This window comes from Schistocerca cancellata, chromosome 5, assembly GCF_023864275.1.
Source record: "Schistocerca cancellata isolate TAMUIC-IGC-003103 chromosome 5, iqSchCanc2.1, whole genome shotgun sequence".
NCBI classification, from domain to species: domain Eukaryota; kingdom Metazoa; phylum Arthropoda; class Insecta; order Orthoptera; family Acrididae; genus Schistocerca; species Schistocerca cancellata.
This window is the reverse complement of record NC_064630.1, coordinates 507,274,288-507,295,614: the sequence shown is the minus strand read 5'-3', so window position 1 is coordinate 507,295,614 and position 21,327 is coordinate 507,274,288. Positions and strand designations below refer to the sequence as shown.

General features: G+C 37.7%; 1 protein-coding gene across 1 annotated transcript in view; it reads right to left on the bottom strand.

Annotated features, from left to right (window-relative positions):
* The window catches only part of LOC126188636 (multiple PDZ domain protein), a 1,242,986-nt gene that overhangs the window by 1,198,432 nt on the left and 23,227 nt on the right, over positions 1-21,327 (bottom strand). Inside the window, exon 4 of the mRNA XM_049930237.1 lies at positions 15,483-15,684. Coding sequence (XP_049786194.1) covers positions 15,483-15,684 — 202 coding nt within the window. The remainder of the gene's footprint in view (positions 1-15,482; positions 15,685-21,327) is intronic.

Genomic DNA, 21,327 nt, shown 5'->3' with positions numbered 1-21,327 from the left:
ATACAGCGTTAACTCTCAAAGAAAAACTGAATGCTTTGAAGCGGATAGACAATGGTGAGAATGTATCTAATCTGGCAACCATTTGTGATTGGAAGAAGAACCGAGTGAAGCTTGAAAAGTCCTGTCCAAGGTCTTCGGGGAAAAACACTAAAAATTCGGCAGACTTTGAAACAGTCCCAGTACAATAAAGTGGATGAAGCTCTTTTCCTTTGGTTTATGAAGAAGTAGAAAGGGGAACTCCTCTGGGTGGAGCACTGGTTTGGGAGAAAGCGTTTGCCTCAACAAGTTAATGAAAGGTGATGAGTCTTTTAGTGTGAGTACGGGTTGGTTGGGCAGATTAAAAAAAGTCATGGAATCCATCAGCTAACAATTACTGGAGACAAGCTTTCTTCTGACCACCATGCAGTGAAGGAATACTTGGACGTGTTTGAAAAAATGATAAGAGAGGGAAAGTACTCTCCCAACATATTTACAATGCTGACAAGACTGGCCTTAATTTTATGGCATTGCCAACAAAAAGCCTGGCATCAAAAGCAGAAGACCATGCTCCTGGTCTTAAAATGTGCAAATATCATGTGACTTTATTAGTGTGCAGCAAAGCTGCTGGTAATCACAAGCTGCCTTTAATGCTGATCAGCAAATCTGCTAGGCCCAGAGCTTTTAAAAACTGCAACATGAAGTCCCTGCCCGTATATTATCACAACCAGAAAAAAGCATGGATGGATGGTAAGCTGTTCAAAGAATGGTTTCATGGTGAGTTTGTTCCCTCTGTTTGATGGTTATCTCAGGAAAATCATTTGTCTCCACATGCAATCCTTTTGATTGATAATGCGTCATCTCACCCCAGCACTGAGGAATTATGTGATGGAGAAATTTTGGCGAAGTTTTTGCCACCGAATGTTACATCACTTCTACAGCTGATGGACCAGGGTGTACTGCAAACATTAAAACTGATTTTTAAGAATGCTGATCCAAGATTATAGCATTCCTTTAGTGGACAAAATAAAAAAGACCAATGTGAAGGATGTTGTTAATTTGGCTGCTGAGACATGGCAGAATATTTCAGAAAATACTCTGAGAAAATGGTGGAGAAAACTGTGGATATCTCTTGGATTTCAGGAAAACCTAGCTGAGAATGAAGAGGAAAATCTACTGCAAATGATACAGACAATTCCTGGATGTGAAGAAGCTATTGAAGGAGACATAGATGTGTGGATGGCAGCAGATGGGGCATGTGTGGAGAACCTTACTGATGCCGATTTAGTTGCTGCTGTGACTCAAGACCAGGAAGAAGTGAACTGCTGTCATGGATGTGACAATGACACTGAAAGCAACAAAGGAGATCTGGTGCTACACAATGACACATCAGAAGCCCTTGACTCGCACTACATCATTTGAAGCAACATCCCACTGCTACACCTGCTGATTTGATGTTTATGAGATGATGGTGCAACTATGAGTCATATAACAGACTGTCTTCATTACACCAAAAACCAATGATTGAGTTTTTGTCATCTAAAAAGTAGGGATAAAATGTCTGCTGTATTTTAGTAAGTTTGACAGCTTTTCTTTCATTGTTATGCATTGTTTAAACCTAATCTTTTCTTGCCAATTTTTCTAATACATGTTTACTGTACTGTGTAAATTAAAATAGTGTGTATGTACAGTAGTTTACTGCACAGTTTTCCATACTTAGACTAACATTTTTCATGTTCTGATTAACCGAACATTCAGATTAGCGGTACTCTGCTATATATCATTTCATCATAAGGCTAACCTCCAACAAAATTGCATTTACTAGCTCATTTTTGCTTTAGTCAACAGCTTCTTGTCATTTTTACTAATATAGAAAAATTGCTGACAACTGTAACTACAGCTTACTTATTTCACCTTGAACAAATTGTTATTGATGCATTCTAGCCATGAATATTTCTTTACCCATTTTTATAGATAAATACATAGCCATTTCACTTGCTCATGTGGTGAATTACACATTATTACTTCATTGTTAATCATATTTGTACAACAATACAACTAAAGTTCAGTGTTGATAGTTGAGGCCTGACGTCTGTTGTTTATGCGTGAATTCCATCAGTTCAAAGCTGCAACGCTTTGATCTTTGTTGGTGTGATATTTAAAACTTTAATTGTTATCGAGTAACACATGTATTGTACTACTGAAGTTACTTTGACAACTGACTTGGGCTACACTGTAAGTAAGGCAAATACCATACCATAATTGCAACAAAAGTGTCCTAAGGCAGATTCATGCTTCAACTTACTGATTAGTGATAAAGGCCTAATTATGACAAGTGAGTTACATAAATTCAATAAATTATCAGAAAAAATTCAATAAGGGATTTTAGCATCTCATAAAATGTCCATACAGAATAACTTTTTTTTTAAATCCTCAAATATGGGAAATCTCTCACAATACAAGACAACTGGCAACTATGTCCTGATAAGAAGAAGTAGAACCATAATACTGAAGTAAAAGATAATATTTCTTGCTGTCATAAAATCAAAAAAAATAGCAAGGAAGACTTCTACTTGATTACATATTTTGGAAACTGCTTTTTCAACCTACTTAATTACTATTTTTTAAAGCTGCCTGGCCTCTTCTTTGACCTCATTTAACACAGGGAATAAACAGGATGAGCAGGCAAGGCAAGACAAAATGGCTGCAGACAAAATGTGTAAAAAATAACATCAGGAGGACTTACTGAGCAATAGGAAAGTCAAAACAACCTCTGGTGAAATTGAAAGGAAGGGTGTCAGCATTAAGAGTGCAATAGGAATTCCAGTGTTAAGTACAGAGAGAGAGAGTGGATACGTCAAAAATTTACTCTGAAGGTCTCTATAGGGGAAGATTTGTTTGATGAAATGACTGTATGAAATGAGAGTTGACGTAGAAGATACAGGAATCCAACATTTAGGGGCAGAGTTTAATAGCACTTCATCAGAAACGCCATCAAGTAAGACAGGAATGAATGATAACATTCCTTTGGAATTTCTTAAATCACTCAGGAAACTGGTAACCAAAGGACTATTCCAACATAGAATCTACGAGCCTGCTGACGTACTATCAGACTCTGGAAAAATATCATCCACATAATCCTGAAGATAACAATGGCAGGTAAGTGTTACAGCCATCACATAATCTGTTTAACAGCTCATGCACCCAAGTTTCTGACAAGAATATTATACAGAAGAATGGAAAAGAAAATTGAGGATCTGTTAGATGATGATCAGTCTGGCTTTCAGTAATGTAAGGACACCAGAGAGGCAGTTCTGACATTATGATCATTAATGGAAGCAAGACTGAACAAAAATTAAGACTGTTCATAGGATTCGTTGGCCTGGAAAAAGTGTTTGACAATGTAAAATGGTGCAAGATGTTTGAAATGCTTAGAAAAATAGGAATAAGCCATAGGGAAAGATGGATAATACATAATAAGTACAAGAATCAAGAGGGTACAAGCAGAATGGAAGACCAAGGGTGAAACGCTCAGATTACAAAGAGTGTGAGAGGGATGTAGTCTTCCACCCCTATTCTATACATAAAAGAAGCAATGGAAGAAATACAAGAAAGATTCAAGAGTGGGATTAAAATTCAGGGCAAAAGTATATCATTCACAAGATTAACAAATGACAATGCTGTTCGCAGTGAAAGTGAAGAAGAATTATAGGATATGCTGAATTGAATGAACAGTCAAATGAGTACAGAATATGGATTCAGAGTACACTGGAGAATGATGAAAGTAATGCTAACTAACAGAAAAGAGATTAATGATAAACTTAACTTTATAACTGAGGACCATGTAGTAGATGAAGTTAAGGAATTCTGCTATCTTGAAAGCAAAATAACATGACAAGCAAAACAAAGAGGACATAAAAAGCACATCACCACAGGCAAAGAGGGCATTACTGGCCAAGAGAAGCCTGCCCTCCAACACCAGCCTTAATTTGAGGAAAAAATTTCTGAGACTGTATGTTTGGAGCACAGAATTCTATGGTAGAGAATCATGGACTGTGGGAAAACCAGAAAAAAGAGAATTGAACCGTTTGCAATGTATTCTATAGAAAGTTGTCAAAAATTTTATGGACTAATAAAATTAGGAATGAAGAAGTTCTCCATAAAATCAGTGAAGTAAGAAACATTTGGAAAATACTGAAAAGAAGAATGAGCAGGATGACAGAACATGTGTTAAGACATCAGGGAAAACTTGCATGGTACTAGAGGAAGCTATAGAGGGTAAAAACTGGAAGGTATGAGAGATATTGGAATATATTCAACAAACAATTGAGAATGTAGGTTGCAAGTGCTACTCTGAGTTGATGAGGTTGGCACAAGGGAAATTTATGGCAAGCCACATTGAATAGTCACAATTGTTGCTTTTGTGGGGTTGGTGATCTTATCTGTCACTTCACTGTACTCCATGCTGCTGAAATGTTAATCTATGAGTTAAAGTGCAGTAACTGACATTTTAATAACAGTCTGTATTACACTAGATTAATTTTTCTAGTGCAAAAAAACAACAGGATTTCTATTTGTCCTACCTATTACATGTGTAAAGTTTCCTTTTCTGTTTGCAAGTTACTTTAATCCATGGTGTGTTCTTTTCCTATTTTATATTTCCTTTCAATGTAATTTTTATTTATATTGTTTGGAAACATTTTGTAATTTTCTCCATATTTAGTCTGCCTAAATTCCATGGAAGTTTCTGTGTGCTGTGTGGTGCTATGTTGTTTTTCTTAATTCTTTATTGTTATCCGAGCATGCATTCAGTGCCAGGGACAACATTTATTTCTTTATTTCCAGATTTGTCTATGAATAACCTATCAACTTGTGTATCATTCCCTTGCTCAATACAAACTGGAAAACTTACTGCTGAAGTAAAAGTTGTGGAGCAAAATAATTATTTCTAAACCAATTATGCTTCCAGAATATGTCAATAATCATACACTGCAAGCAATACATTTTATTAATTATTTCTTTGTGCCTGCAGAAAGCTTAGTACAGAATTATGTTGCTATGCTTATAAAACTAATGTGAAATTTTGTACATACAGATGGTGTTCATCTAATGAGAAGAAGTCAGTTGCAAAATAATCTTTCAAATAAAAAAATAATACAATGCAATGCATTCTTTAATAGTAACAAACTGCACTGAATAAATGCTTTAATACATACTTGAGATTAGATATTACTGATTTCACTGTTATGTATGTTTAGCTACTTTTTTGTATTAAGGTGGGAAATGATTTTTTATTTAAAAATGTGTGGCATACTGAAATAAATGCAGACAACTCCAGTATTAAATGAATTAATTAATCAATGAAGAATTGAACACATTTTTGGTTTAATGTTTTTTCTGAAGTAAAGCATTGTGTAACCTTTTACACACTAGCAAGAACATTGCAATATATGTTATCTGCAGGTGGATAAATAAATAAAAGCATAACGGAAAAAATGTGACCAGAAAATAAGTTTCTCACAACACTTCAGTATGAGAGCATTGTACCTGTAGAAGTATGTAACTTTTGTGTAATTTAATTCTGGTAGCCATAGGAAGTGTATTGTTTTTTAAGATGTACATGCAGTGAAAACATTTAGAATCCAAAATATTACAATTGAAATAATATTGTTTTCAAAAGGTAATCAATTTTGTAGCATATACAATTTTTATTGCTGTGACACAAAATGCACTGACTTCTTTGTGATCAGACCAATTCTGAGTAATTCTGTGTGTTTTGTTGTATTCTAAACTATTTCTACTGTTTGATTCTAGAAATGAATTAATAAAAATGTTGTTTGTGGAGTTTTTCAGTCACACTTCACACAACAGCTAAAAATCCAATATCAAGTAATTACCTGAATCACATACTCCAGTGGGAATAAAAAAGGAGACACATGTTATGTGGAATAAAGGCAGCAGAGAGAGAATGCTGAAAGCAACTGCTGTCACTGAGCAATAGCAACTGACATCACTGTGACCGACACACAAGGAAGACGGAAGGGCAGGCATAATCCTATTTTATCAGGTTACTGGGATGTGTAAATTGGATGTAGAGTTCAGTATGGCTTCTCTTGGAGCTCAGAGGTGACTGAAGTGGCTCCCAGTGTCAGTGCACAAGACACAAATGTTTCAGTATTGTGAATTATTTCTGAGTATTGTATACAGTTTGGAAATTTAATAATTACAGCATATCACAAACTGCATGTGAAAAATATATACTACTCAAAAATACTGAATAATGCATTACGATGCAGAAAAATATTCTGCAGCATACAGTGCAATCTTGGAAGAAAGATACAAGAAGGACAATTAATGAGAAAAATACAAAGAATGAAGAGCTTTGGCTTCATAGTGTGAATTTTTGTATGTTTACTGTTCATTATCCATACAGTTCCAGTTCTCCAATCTTCTATGCAATGTTTCAAATAAAAACTATTTTAGCAATACTAACAAACAGGCACTTGTTTTCATGTCACAGTCTTAGCTACGTATGCAAACATTGCATTCTTATATGAGTTCTATCAACAAATAAAGAATGGTTTTTAATCATTGAATAATATTATAATTCAGCACAAAATATTACTTGTGAATTTAGCATCATACATTTTCTGTGCCTCATAACTAAACACCCTAAAGTAAGATTTCCCCACAATCATGGTTGCATGGCAGTTTTTTTTTTATTTCAAAGTATTATCCAAAACTATGCTAACAGCATGCTCTATTAACAATGTCATGAATCTGCAAAACTAAGTAAAACCAAAATTCTATTTCCAACTCCATCCCCCTCCTCCTACCAAAAACATACATATACATTAAAAAATAAATAAAACAACTTATCTCCAAAAAACATCCATGCCATCAATTAGTAAAAGGCACATAAATCAAAGTAACATACATTTTTACTTGGGACTAAGGGAAATGCATTACAATTAGGTGTGTTCTTTATCTGGGAAGCAAGAATAATTATAATATTAATATTTAAAAATGCCATAGAATTAGCAGCCATGGATGAATGGCTGCAAATTTTAACAACTGAATTGGCTTGTTATACTAAGATCATTTCACATTATTGCTACCAAAATGACATAACGTATTTTTCACATTTAAGATGAAAAGCTAATGTACAGCCTACATAATGTAAAATACTTCATAAACTTTTACCATCTCATCACAAAATCAAATGTCAAAAAATGTAATGCAACCTATTTAATCTTTTCCAGTGCAATCAATAGATGGTGGAGGGCCCACTTATGAATAAAATGGCATTAGCCACAGGGAAATCCTGTACCTTGTTAGAACAGCACACTCACTGAATAAATTATAGGAAAAAATGAATTGATCTAAGTAACGAGCAGTTGATTCTCAATCTTTAAAATGCTGGTCATGAGCAATGCTTCAGCATTCCATTTTTAACATTACTGAAAAAGACACACCAGAGGTGTGATACTAAAGACTGTGCTAAAGAAATGAATACAAATGAAATTGGCTTTGCCTTCACTCTTCATCTCCATCATGTACCATACATATCAAAATTAGTTGTATTCAACTCATGATTAATCATGCCATTATTATAGTCTGTATGCAGCATCTCTTTTCTCTTTTAGCTCTGACACTGAGAGGTTCTCTTCTTCTTCTTCTTCTTCTTCTTCTCCTCCTCCTTCTCCTTCTTCTCTCATGTGTTCTACTATCCACTTTAGTTTTCTATAAGCTCATTTTAATACAGTATTGCTAATGGTATTTTTTTTTTCAATTACATTGCCACTCATAAGTCAGTATGTAAGTATTTTTAAAAACCTATTGTGAATTACAGTCCAATTAGTAGGCATCCTGTAACTAACTTGTACCTTGTCCTGTAATTTCATACAAAGTCGTTCTTACTACGACTTGTTTCAGCAGCAGAAATTATGTATGGTACATTGAATTGCACACTTTTCTTCCACTAATATACTGGCACATTTCTACATAGCAACATAAAAGTATGCCTAGTCATGACTAACTCAGCTTCATCAAGCACCTGTATTTCTCATCAGGTTCATGAGCAGCTGAACAATTCATCCTCCAATCTTAGAATGATACATGCAAGATATTTTTTATCGTCCTGGATGATGGACACACAATGAAGGATACTGAAAGTACTTTACATTACCATCTTCCATAAACTTGAAGTACTTTAGGAGATAGAGAAAACTACAAGTTCCATAAACTTAAATTATCTACCCTCTCAAATCATCACAACGAAGAACTGACTGAGCTACAAGGGAATCATATCATGAAAAAGTATAGGTATAAGTCACAGTTCTGACACTCTGCTTTCTTACAACAGCACAAAATTAGCAATTAAAAATACCAGCCACGAGTTTTGTTATTTATTTCAGAATCAAAACTGGTTATTTAACTCACACCCAGACAATAATTTAATATCTGTCATATACAGGCATAGAAAACACATCTTTGGTCATTTCTTAAACTATTTCACTGCTAAAAGATCAGTGCAAGAAAACTGATCCACATATCGATACAAAATTTACACACATAACATAAGCTTACAACAGTCAAGTCTGGCCTCAGCAGCCAGAGACTGTAGTCAGGTGTGTGTGAACTGCATTTGTACGAGTGTGTGTATGTGTGTGTGTGTGTGTGTGTGTGTGTGTGTGTGTGTGTGTGTGTGTGTGTGTGTATGTGTGTATGTGTGTGTGTGTGTGTGAGAGAAATTCCTAGGCATTCTCTTGGACGTCCTGTAGGATAACATACTGATGTGGCAGCAGCACACGAACAAGTTAACAAAATAACTAAGATACACCTTCCTTGTATTTATAAATCTGTCTCTGTGTTAACCTGCAGACAGAATTACCAGCATGCCCCAAGATACAGATTAGGAGTGGGGTGATAGGTATATATGGAGTAAAAGATGCAATTGCACCTCAGTATAGCAGGTCACTGAATGGTGTTATCTTGGACTGATATTGTAATATAATGTCACTTTGACACTCACATCCAGAATGGCACCTGAATGTCTGCTGGGAAAATCTAGTGTCTCATTTTGAATGCATAATTTATATACTTCCACTCTGTCTTATGGGAGATGCATCTGAAGTCAAGGTGCAATAATAATATTGTGTGGAGTCAATAACTGAAAATCTTGGAGAAGTCCCTTCAGGATGTTCAGATTCTGACACTCATAATATGTCAATACATTTGCATCCTAAGTGCATTTGTGATTAATAGTAAGAGTGATTTCAGGACAAACTGTGAAATTTACAATCACAGTTCTAAAAGAAAAAATAATTTTGAAATAGACTTTGTATTATAATTTAAAAATCATTCCAGTAAAGCTTGCAAACTTTGGCCTACAGAGCAGATATGGATGAATCGTCATTGTGAAGAGCTGAAATAATCCTGAAACAAGGGTGTGAGGAATTGTAGTTGATGAAGGCATTAGAAAAACTCTAGTGTGGTCAGCTCTCCATGAGTAGCTACTTTATATCCATCAATAGCAGTGCATGCCAACATTTCAGACACAAAACTCCCAAGTCAGGTTACAAGTATCAAAAGCAAAATACTCCCAAAAAATTATATAATTCTATCTCATAATTTTGTGTAAAATTACATTTCTGCAATGGCTTTCAATACACAGCACTGCAGTTCCACTATTCACTGCTCCCATTTTATTTACAACTGATGTGTGATTTACACAGAGTGTATAATTGATTACTACAATAACTACTCATGGACATATCGAAATCCTTGCGTGATTATTAAAACAAGACAAAATTTGCTTCAGTATAAATATTTGATGGGAATTCTGGATGTCTGTAGATTGTACACTTTATCAGACACTTTAAAGGAAAATGGAAAGAGAAAGGAAGAAGACAGGAAGATTATCCAACTCATTCTTTGAAACTAATAACATAGTGGCAGCATAGATACTTGTAAACAAATTTTTATGTAAATCAATCTACAGACAAGTTAAAACCATACTACTACTTTCTTTTTTTCTCTCTTTCTTTTTTTATCCTACTTTCAGGTGAAGAAATGGAGAAAGTGGGAGACCTGCACAGGGAGTAGAGAGGAGGCATAACTTTGTGCCACAAGTGCTGTAGGAAGCAGTGAAGAGCAGAAGAGGTAAGCTTCTTCTGGCTTCATGCAGCACCACCAACAAAAGAAACAGGACAAAGTTTTGACACTCATATAGAGCACCAGTATCAGTTAATATTAGTGTACAGAGCTGAAAAATTCCTTAAATCACATGTAATCTAAGTTACAATTATTTTCTAAACTACTGAGGCATGTCGTGGTAAAATTTCCGCAACATAAATGCCATTTCCAACAAAAACGTGAACTATGGCTGACACTATGTTAAACAAGTTCTTTGACTGCAGATGTACTGATTGCTAATGCAGGGATACTGCTTGCCATTTACCATACAATTTATTATTATGGACTACATTTGCAATTGGATTGAGAGTTTCTTGGTAAGGAGAGTGCAGCATTTTACCTCGAAAGACAATTCCATTGCCATCCTGGCTCTTATAAAATCACTGTCATTTTTACCACAATCAGCTGATTTTGGCTGTTTGACATTTTCAAATGTGTACTCCTACATTCATAAACTTACATTGTCACTGACTATAAATTTATAGAAATGTACATATGTCATTTTAGTATATAACTGTTGTCATAATAAACATGAGTGATAACAACATTCCATACTTGACACTGCTTTTGAATAACATTACCGCCATACAGGCATACATACATAAACTTAGAAACTCATAGCATATCACACAGAACATTGCCCTATCCAAGTTGATTCAACACTGTTGACAGTGGTGAATGAATCTGTAGAGAGAAATGTTCTTTGCTACATATTATGAATTTTTATGGTTACTGATGTATGTCACTACAGCAGTAATGCTATTTTAATGTGTTTAGTAGCATGAAATATTGTTGTTACTTATGTTTCCTATGACAGCAGTTACCTATTACACTGACAGATGCTCATTTGTATACACCCATAAAAGTTGATGGTGTAAACTTATGAGTATAGGGGTATGTGGTGTCACCGCCAGACACCACACTTGCTAGGTGGTAGCTTTAAATCGGCCGCGGTCCATTAGTACATGTCGGACCCGCGTGTCGCCACAGTCAGTAATTGCAGACCGAGCGCCACCACACGGCAGGTCTAGAGAGACGTACTAGCACTCGTCCTCCAGTTGTACGACGACTTTGCTAGCGACTACACTGACGAAGCCTTTCTCTCATTTGCCAAGAGACAGTTAGAATAGCCTTCAGCTAAGTCCATGGCTACGTCCTAGCAAGGCGCCATTAACCATATCTTAAAGACTCTCACTTGTATTATCAAGAGCGATGTACCACAAGGATGAATTAAAGTTAAGTATTCTAGCAGCTACGTACTTTTCTTTATAGCATTCATTCCGTATCTTGTTTCAGACTTAAGCAAGCCTGCGTGAATTAAACGCGTGCCTTTCGGTTACCCGTCACTGTGGACTGGCTGTCTTGTCAGTCCACAACAGGGTACATACTTGAAAATAGCAAACAGATACAATCAATTGATTGTGGTATAAATTACAGTGATTTTGTAAGAGCAAGGGTAGGAAATGGGAATTGTCTTTCAAGATAATATGCTGCTACCTCCCTACCAAGAAATATTCAATTCAGTCAGAAATTTTAATGTAATTGGATAAAAATCTACTTACCATACGGCAGCAAGAAAACACATATATAAAAAGTATCAAAGTTTGCAAGTTTTCGGAGCCAATGGCTTCTTCTTCTGACAGTACGGTTGAGGGGGAAGGAAGAGAGGTTAAGAAAGAGGACTGATGGGGTTTAGGAAAAGGGGTTGAATTCACAACAGTTGCCCAAAACCCAAGGTCAGGGGAGACTTTACGGGGTGTAGTGAGAAGGAAGACTGTTGCTGAGGACTACACTGGATGAAATCTGAAAACCTGAGACTTTAAAGGTGGAAGATAGGGTAATAAGCAAGACTGAGATTACTGACAAAAGTTTTAGAGCTAAAAGCTAACTGCATGTATGTGATAGAGGTGGGAGGGGGGTGGGGTTGGGAGGGCAGAAGATGGACAGGTCAGAAAATGAAACATGAAGAAAATTAAAAAGAGTGAAGAAAGGAATAATTACTGTGAAGAAATGCAGAGACCAAAGAAATTAATGTAAATTATGGCCAGCTGGGTGTTGAGAACCCAGGAAATGTTGTAGCACCAGTTCCCACCTGTGGGGTTCTGAGAAACTGGTGTCAGGGGAGAAGAATCCAGATTGCATGTGTGGTGTAACAGGCACCTGTTATGTAGTAGAGCATGCTCTGCAACAGGATACTGTGTGTTGCCAGTAGATACCCTCTTCCTATACCCATTCATCTTAACCGATAACCCGATAACAGTCATACTGATGTAAAGGCCAAACAGTGTTTACATAACAACTTGTATATGACGTGTCATTTCACAGCTGACTCTCCCTTAGATAGTATACATTTTGCCAGTTACAGAGCTGGTATAGGTGGTGGTAGGAGAGTGCACTGTGCAAGTCTTACAGTGGGGATCTTCACAGGGGTAGAAGCCATAGGGTAGAGAGATGGGTCCAGGAGGAGCATATGGTCTGATAAGAATATTGCACAGATTGGGAGAGTCACAAAAAGCTATTCTAGGTATAGTGGGCAAAATGTCAGACAGATGGGCCTCATTTACTGAAATGTTTTCATCTAGCTTTCACCTCTCCATAATGTCAAGAGTCGCCAGAAATGACACATAGTTTGGATTGCATGTTGAACTATAGATCCCCGTACTCCAGTATGATAAGTGGGGTAGATTAGTGACCTGCAAGTTGCCAAAGTGGTGTCTAATTGAAGGATTTGGTCTAGGACAATGAGCCACGTAAATTATTATTTACTTGCCACTGTAGCTGTTCTTATGCTGGAACCTGGAACCTTTAATCAATTCTCACTTTCTACTAAATGACAGAAAGTAATTCTTCCAACAACAGTTACACTAATCTGATGGCATATGGGGACACCACATCCACAAAAAATGTTCATACATTTGATCTGACATTGCATAAACTGAATCTGGCAGTACTAATGACAGTTCTGTATAAATCTGCTTGACAGAATGAACCACTGTCAAGGCACCCCTTTATACAATGGCTTTCCCTACTTCTCCAGGCCATGTCATCATAGCAAGGAATAACTGCCTAGACAGCAGGTACCAGAACACATAACCAAATTTCCATCATCGTCCTACCTTGCAGACACTGTGGCTATCATCATTTGGCTTCTACATAGATGTTGGATAACACATCACTTTACCAAAAGTGATATGTTACATCACAAACCACACAGCTGTCACTGCTGATATCTTCTTATAGGTCATGGGTGGGAACATATTCATGGTTTTTGGAGGCAGGAATGTTCAACTCCACTTGGTATAAAGCCAACAGATGTTTCCAATGCAATTACCTACTGAAGCTGACATTGAAGTAATCACACTTTTTCACCGGAGATTTTTTGTCACAAGGTGATTTGTCACCAACACACCAACAAAATCTCTAATTAAATTTTTGTAATATTTCAGTAATGTGATGTTTCGCATATGTGATAGATTGTGTGTCTCTTATTCATAAGCTATTATAACCCCCATAATTTGCTTCTATCAGTCTGTAACTTCAGAAAACTGTATGCATACTACATCTCCTCATGTGATTTTGGAAAAGATTCTCACTCAAATGAAACTAATGAGACTATTAGAACTGTTCAGCGCATTCTTTTTGTCACTTGGTATTCTGCCTCTATTGTGAGTGCAGATTTAAGTCCATTAAATATTAAAATTAATGCAATAAACTGTAAAATGGACAAATTATTTTAAAGCTTGCGCACACTTTTAATAAAGTGAATTAATTGAAATATAATTTCCTTGTACTGACTGACACCACAACTTCCACACATCATCATCATCATCATCATCTTATGGCATACAAAAGTAGCTGGAATCAAAAAAATACAGATGCTTGCTATCATCTGTTGTCACATCAGCTGAGAGAAAATCACTGCTTACTATCATTAAAAAAATTATTCATTTGTTCAACTTGTTCATTAAGAAACACCAGTGCCATGTTTCAAACAAACTGATATGTGAATTTCAGAAGAATAAATTGGTAAGTAAATTTAAATGACAGTAACATTTTTCTTCTTAGTTTGCTTAGGAACTAATTCAATATTGAGCAGATAAGAAGCTGAGTTTCTGTTACTGAAAGTACTCTTGCTGTCAATAGTAGAGTTCGTGAAAGAAGATCTCTGACATCTCACAGCACTGTTGCCAGCTTTCAATTGTGAAGCACATATCACTGCAGACAAACACAATAGTCATCTATGGAGCCACAACAGAACTGAGATGTTCCCACTGAGATTCACACAAAATCATTTTACATGATTGTTGAGGTAACCAAGCAAAGCAGCCATACCAAGCACACTGTAGCTGTCAGGGAGCTTCTTTCACTGACTATACCACATATCCACTGCACTAGTAATTGCACCATGTGTGCCATATCTCAACAAGAATAAAATCAGTAACTTGGACTTCCTATTACAGCAGCCTATTTGACATCTTCTCACTGCAAACAGAGTTTGACAAGCCATCTCACCATACTACAATGAAGTAAGACTTACTGAATGAGCACAGACAAATTAGTATACATTGCCACTAACACTGCTTCTAGAAACCAACTAACAGTGAGAAATATAGATTTAAGTGATATATTCAGTTTTAAGAAAGATGCATTATCAGTGACTGAAAACACTGAAACCAAAACATCTGAAATATATACAGTTGTTTCTTAAGGGAAGAAACATATAGAAAACATACATTTTTAATTCATCACAGCTGGCTACAGAAATGCTGATGTGGTGAGCATGGGAAGAGAGATCAATAATAAAAGATAAAGGCACATAATGTACAGGGAAGAGAGCATACATGCTGAATCAAGTGGATCCAAAGCATTTGTGTATATGGATCTGCAAAGGAAAAACTGAAGGAAGATTAGTTTTTGAAGTTTTATCAAGAGGTAATCTGTTAGAGACAGGATCTGCAAGGGCAGATAGATAAAAGAAGGAAAGACAGAAGACCAGAATAACTTTATGTTCATAACACATAAGGAAGATAGAAATGAAATTACCAGCAGAATAAAACACAACAGGCAGTAAAAAAAAAGAGAGCTGCATGGATTTGACAGCACTTTTATAATGGGAATTCTGTGCAGAACATTGCAATATAAAAAGAACACAACATGTGCAAGAAGCAGAGGGGTTACAGCACAAAGTAGCTCCAAAGAAGCTGCTAAAGGGCATAATGGCATGCATAAGCTGTAAGACAGCAATGCTTGGTAATGAATTAATTCAGCATCAATTATCTCATAAAACCATGACTAATATAAGCACTCACCTGATATCAGTGTTAAGAAGCTGCGCTCTCCGTAGGATTGCTCTTGCTTGTGAGTTTGTAACTTTGCGAAGACTTTCATTGTTCACAGATAGCAGATAATCTCCAGGAACAATGCGGCCATCTTTCACCATAGCACCTCCCGGTGCCACAGACACCACAAGCATTCCATTCACACCCTTGTCCACTGAGTCAATGCTCAATCCTTTTGAAAAAAAAATTCTGAATTTAGCCCAAAAAAGATAAATGAGAATGACAAAGTGAAATTTAAAGCACAAAATGTACAACTGCATAAAAATACTAACATTCATGTTGAAAATAATATTTTGAGTGATAACGAAACATCTTAGGATGTCATTCGTATAAGTCAACTTTGATGGAGATACTCACTCACTGAATTGTAGCAAAAGGATGAACCATGAACCAATTTAACTAGTTAAAATCCTCTTTGTGGCAGGCTCTCTGCGACTGGTATTTGACTTACAGCACAAGAAAGTTCAGTAAGTATGACACATCATCATCTGTAATGCAGTGCTATTTCAGCATCCCACTGAGTGTGTGTTGATAACAATCTTGTTCTTATTTCTTTATTGTATTCAGTTACAGCAACAAAACAATTATCCTGCATTTAATGGGCATACTTTGTAGTCATTTACTCTGTGCATTATGTATTAGACACAACATAGTGTAATTACAGAAAGACAATGAACAAATGAAACATTTATTTATTTCATGTTCTGGTGATTCAAGTTGTGAATATGCCACAGGACATGGAAAAATGTCAGTTTTACAAGTTTGTTGTGGTTACCTTATATGGTGTTGTGTAAATAATGCTAATATATCTCATATTGAAGAACCTGCAACTTACATTCTTGTACTCAGAAATAGAATTATTTACGTATGTTTACAATAATATGGTTATAATAGAAGGAAACATTCCACGTAGGAAAAATATACCTAAAAACAAAGATGATGTGACTTACCAAATGAAAGTGCTGGCAGGTCGACAGACACACAAACGAACACAAACATACACACAAAATTCTAGCTTTCGCAACCAACGGTTGCCTCGTCAGGAAAGAGGGAAGGAGAGGGAAAGACAAAAGGATTTGGGTTTTAAGGGAGAGGGTAAGGAGTCATTCCAATCCCGGGAGCGGAAAGACTTACCTTAGGGGGAAAAAAAGGACAGGTATACACTCGAGCACACACACACATATCCATCCGCATATACACAGACACAAGCAGACATTTCTCTGCTTGTGTCTGTGTATATGCGGATGGATATGTGTGTGTGTGCGAGTGTATACCTGTCCTTTTTTCCCCCTAAGGTAAGTCTTTCCGCTCCCGGGATTGGAATGACTCCTTACCCTCTCCCTTAAAACCCAAACCCTTTCGTCTTTCCCTCTCCTTCCCTCTTTCCTGACGAGGCAACCGTTGGTTGCGAAAGCTAGAATTTTGTGTGTATGTTTGTGTTCGTTTGTGTGTCTGTCGACCTGCCAGCACTTTCATTTGGTAAGTCACATCATCTTTGTTTTTAGGTATGTTTACAATAATAAATAGGCATGCACACAAGTAAGAAACCGAGAAAGTATTCGAGTGTTACAGGTACATGGATACTACACAGTGAGACTCAGGAACTCTTCTACAGTGTAAAATGACCCTTGCCATAGGAATATCTTGGCATTTTTTAAATAAGAACTTGTCATCCACTAAACACTTTATTTGAAAAGAAAGGCATTAATAATCTTACAGTGGCTGTACCACGCTCCTGTTTGTATGCACAGAGTGCATGTTGTATTTTCTTCTAGTATCATGACTATGATTCACATGTGTAGCCAAAATAATCACTTTTTGAAAATCTAGTGTAACTGAACAGATAAAAAAATGCACATGCCAAGTGGTTGCAGGAGAAAATATCTAAAAATTATGAACATTTGCAAGCTTTAAGAGCCAGTGGCACCTCCTTCTGACAAAAGGGTTGAACAGGAAGTAAAAAACATGAAAAAAAAAAGAACTGTGAGGTTTAGGAAGTGGAGAGAGTTAAGGGAAAGTCACCCAGAACTCCGGGTCAGGGGAGACTTACAGTAAAGGGTGAGAAGGAACGACTGATTGTTGGGGACTGCACCACAAGAGAGTTTAAAAAACCTGATAGCTCAGAAGTGGAAGGGTAATGAACGAGGCAGAGACTAGTGTCAAAACATAGTGAAAGACTTACTAAGGTCAGAAAGCTAAGTGTATCATAAGTGGCAGACAAGTGGAGGTGTTGGTTGGTTGGTTTGTTTCAACAGGTGGACGTGTGAGGGGGGGGGGGGGGGGGGTGAGGAGGGGGGGGGGAAGAAGAATAGACAGATTAAAAAGTGAAACACATAGAAAATAAGAAAGAAATACTTACTGAAAATAAAAGCTATAATTGAAGAAATTAATGTAAATTAATAGCTGGAGGATGACAAGAACCAAAGACACATTCTGACACCAGTTTACATCTGTGGTGTTCTGAGAAACTGATGTCATGTTGTCAGGAGGGAGAATCTAGATGGCGCATGTGGTGAAAGAGGTACCAAATTCATGACTGTCGTGTTGTAGAGCATGGTCTGCAACAGGACATTGTGTGTTGCCAGTATACACCCTTGTCTTTGCCCATTCGTCTCAATAATTTTGTGGTAGTCACGACAATGTAGAAGGTCTAACTGTGTTTACATAACAACTATTACATGACATATGTCGCTTCGCAGGTGGCTCTCCCTTTCATAGTATGTATTTTGCCAGTTATAGGGCTGGTACAGGTGGTGGTAGGAGGGTGCATAGAGAAAGTCTTACATTGGGGATGGTCACTGATGTGGAAGTCAAAGGTTAGAGAAGTAGGTGCAGAAAGAGCCTAGGCTCTGACAATGATATTGCAAGGATTGGGCTTGGAAGGGGGATGAAAAGCATTTCTAGGTATGGTGGGCAAAATGTTCAGAGGAATGAACCTCATTTCAGGGCCATTTCTGCCTATTTCCACTATACCAGACTTCTCTCCTCCTTTAAAATCCTGCAGTTACCTGCCTCTCAAGTTTACTTGTGTGGTACCATCCATCAAGCCAACAACAAACTGCAACAGGCCATGCCAAGGCTACCTTACCTTCTCTTAAAGTACCTCAACGGTGGTTTTCCCATTCCTGTCCATCTCCAGCTCCCTAAACAGCCACACCATCATCCACCACTCCTCCTCTAAAGAGTGAGCTTTACCAATCTTAACATCCTCATACCTTCACCACTGCTCCCAAGAGAAATGGTAAAACATGAGTGAAGGCCTATGCTGGCTTTCTGTCACTTCTACATACAGCATCTGTCATCATGATCCCTTCCCTGTGATACATACTGACCTGCAGTCTCTTCTTATAGCCTTAGGCCCCTCACAAGGACAACCACCTCAATCCATAGAATTTCTTACCTCACACAAACCATATACTCCCTCCTTTTTTCTTCTTACTAATACTGATAAACCCAATCACCCTAGTTGTCTCTTAATTAATGACTTCAAAGTGCCCACTGAATGTACATCTGTCTTAGTATAAACAACTACAACCCACATTACAAAGATTTCCTTCCTACTTTAAAGACGGCAAACTGTTTCTAGTTTGTCTAGTTTTGCTTGGCATCACTGATGCTATCTCCATCTATACCAACACTCCCTATGTACATGACCTGTCTGCTGATGAACATCACCTAAATCGCACCTGTCCGAATCCAAACCTATGACATCCTTCCTGCTCACCTTGCTCAACTTTACAAACAACTGCTTCACCTTTGAGGGACAGATGTACAAACAGATCAGGGAAGTGGCGATGGAACCAAGATGGCTACTTCCTATGCCAGCCCTTTCATGGGATCCATAAAGACTTCAACCTCTGGAAATCTTTGGAAATTTGTGCAAAGTTATTATGGGGCCAAACTACTGAGGTCATTGGTCCTAGGCTTACACACTCCTTGGTCTAACTTAAACTAACTTATGCTAAGGACATCATACATATCCATGTCCATGGGAGGACTCGAACCTCCGATGGCGGGCGAGCCGTGCGAACCATGACAAGGCACCTGAGACGCGAACCATGACGAGGAACCTCAGACCGCATGGCTACCCTGCATGGCCAACCTCTGGTTTGGTTTAGATAAACTGATGACATCTTTGCCATACAGACTCACAGTGAGGCTGACCAGTTAAAATTGTTTGACATCTCTAAATAAATTCTCCTAGTTAAATTTTTTATGGTCCTATTCCAAATCGCATGCCACTTTCCTTGATGTTGATCTCTTCCTCACTGAAGGTCACATTCAACTTTCAAATTAAACCTACTAACAAGCAACAGTACTAACATTCTGACAGTTGCCGTCCTTTCCATATCAAATTTTCCCTCCCATACTGTTTCAACATTCGAGGCAATAGTATTTGTCCAGACACAGTCTCTTTACAGCAGTACACCATCTTTCCCACCTCAGTCTTCAGTGAATATAATTACCCCACAAGTCTAGTTCAAAAGCAGGATTCCCAGGCCATCATGTCAAGTTCTGGTACTGTTGACCCCTCCAAAAAACAACTTAGGAGTACACCTCTTGTCACTCAATACTACACTGGTTTGAATCTATTCATCAGCTACTCCAACAGGACTATGATTTCCTAAAATCATGTCCTGAGGTCTATTCTACCTGACATTTTGCCCCGCCCTCTCCTCCAATCTCCACAATATCCTGATCAGACTCTATGCTCCTTCTGCAATCATTTCTCTACCCTTTGGCTCCCACCCCAGTGATCATCCTTGCTTTAAGATTTGCCCTATGCTCCCTTCTACCACCAACTACAACAGCCTTGTAACTGGCAAAACCTATACTGTCAAACAGGGAGCCACCTCTGAAATGATGCATGTCATATACCAGCTTTTAAATAAACGCTGTTTAGCCTTCTAAAATGTTATGTTATGTTATGTTAACCGAGGACCTAGAAACTATGGAGAGGCTCTGTCCCCACCGCAGCCGCAGTGGTGTGCAACCCCACAACGACTATCGCAGTCCACTTCACCCCTCCACTGCCCCACACCGAACGAAGGGTTATTGTGCGGTTCGGCCTCCAGTGGACCTCCCCAGGGAACGTCTCACACCAGACGAGTGTAACCCCTATGTTTGCGTGGCAGAGTAATGGTGGTGTACGTGTATGTGGAGAACTTGCTTGTGCAGCAATCGCCGACATAGTGTAGCTGAGGTGGAATAAGGGGAACCAGCCCACATTCGCCGAGGCAGATGGAAAACCGACTAAAAACCATCCACAGGCTGGCCGGCTCACCGGACCTTGACACTAATCCACCGGGCGTATTCATGCTGGGGACTGGCGCTCCTTCCCAAAATGGTATGACTACCACCAGCTTTCAGTTAGGATGAATGGGCATAGATAAGAGGATGTATATTGGCAACACTCAATATCCTGTAGCAGAGCATGCTCTAAAACATGACAATCATGACTTTGGTGCCTGTTTCACCACAAATGCAATCTGGACTTTTCCCACAGACACCAGTTTCTCAGAACGCTGCAGGTGGGAACTGGATTCTACCCTCTCATCTGGTCTTAATCTACATTAATTTCTTTGGTCTCCACATTTATCTTCAGTAACTATTCCTTTCTTTGGTCCTTTTTAGTTTTAGATACAGTATTTATTTTATGACCTCTCGATTTTTCCTCACTCCCCACCTCAATCTGTCTATCATTTATAATACACTTAGCTTTCTGCTCTTGTTAACTCTTGCACTATGTTTAGTCAGTAATCTGTGTCTTGGTTGTTACCTTATCTTCCACTTCAAGTGCTCAGGTTTTCAAATC